Source organism: Sinocyclocheilus grahami, unplaced genomic scaffold (assembly GCF_001515645.1).
Source record: "Sinocyclocheilus grahami isolate Dianchi unplaced genomic scaffold, SAMN03320097.WGS_v1.1 scaffold291.1, whole genome shotgun sequence".
NCBI lineage: Eukaryota > Metazoa > Chordata > Actinopteri > Cypriniformes > Cyprinidae > Sinocyclocheilus > Sinocyclocheilus grahami.
In genome coordinates this window covers 1674108-1674580 of record NW_015505470.1, presented here as the reverse complement: position 1 = coordinate 1674580, position 473 = coordinate 1674108, and the positions used below count along the sequence as shown (strand labels likewise).

General features: G+C 41.6%; 1 protein-coding gene across 1 annotated transcript in view; it reads left to right on the top strand.

Moving 5' to 3' along the window:
* Positions 1 to 6: 6 nt before the first annotated feature.
* The window catches only part of LOC107600791 (alpha-1,2-mannosyltransferase ALG9-like), a gene marked incomplete at its 5' end in the record, with an annotated part of 12362 nt that continues 11895 nt past the window's right edge, over positions 7 to 473 (top strand). Inside the window, 1 exon segment of the mRNA XM_016292757.1 lies at positions 7 to 156. Coding sequence (XP_016148243.1) covers positions 7 to 156 — 150 coding nt within the window.

Here is a 473-nt window from a genome sequence, read left to right as displayed (position 1 = left end):
CCCCCGCCTCTCCTTTACAGGTCATCCAGTAAGGCAGGACAGGTGTGGGCTCCTGAGGGCTCCACGGCCTTCAAGTGCCTGGTTTCAGCCCGCTTCTGTGCTGCGCTACTCGGTAACATCTCGGACTGTGATGAAACCTACAATTACTGGGAGCCAGTGAGTTACACATTTTCCTGGTTTACAGTTTTTTGGTAAGCTCTCGGAATACAGTCACTTGTCCTATTGGCCTAGCACTGCATTCTCACTTTACTCTTACATGTTGTTATGCTTCTTTGCACACTTAGCATGAATTTGATCTTATGTGATTCATTCATTATTGTTGTTGCAGTTTCTGATTTTACAATTTCTGATGTCATGTTATTGAATCGGCTAACAAAGATTTGCTGAAATTGTGATAGAATGACTTGTAATAGAATAGTTAGTAGGGGTGTAGCTATCGATTATTTTAGTAATCGAGTATTCTACAGATTATT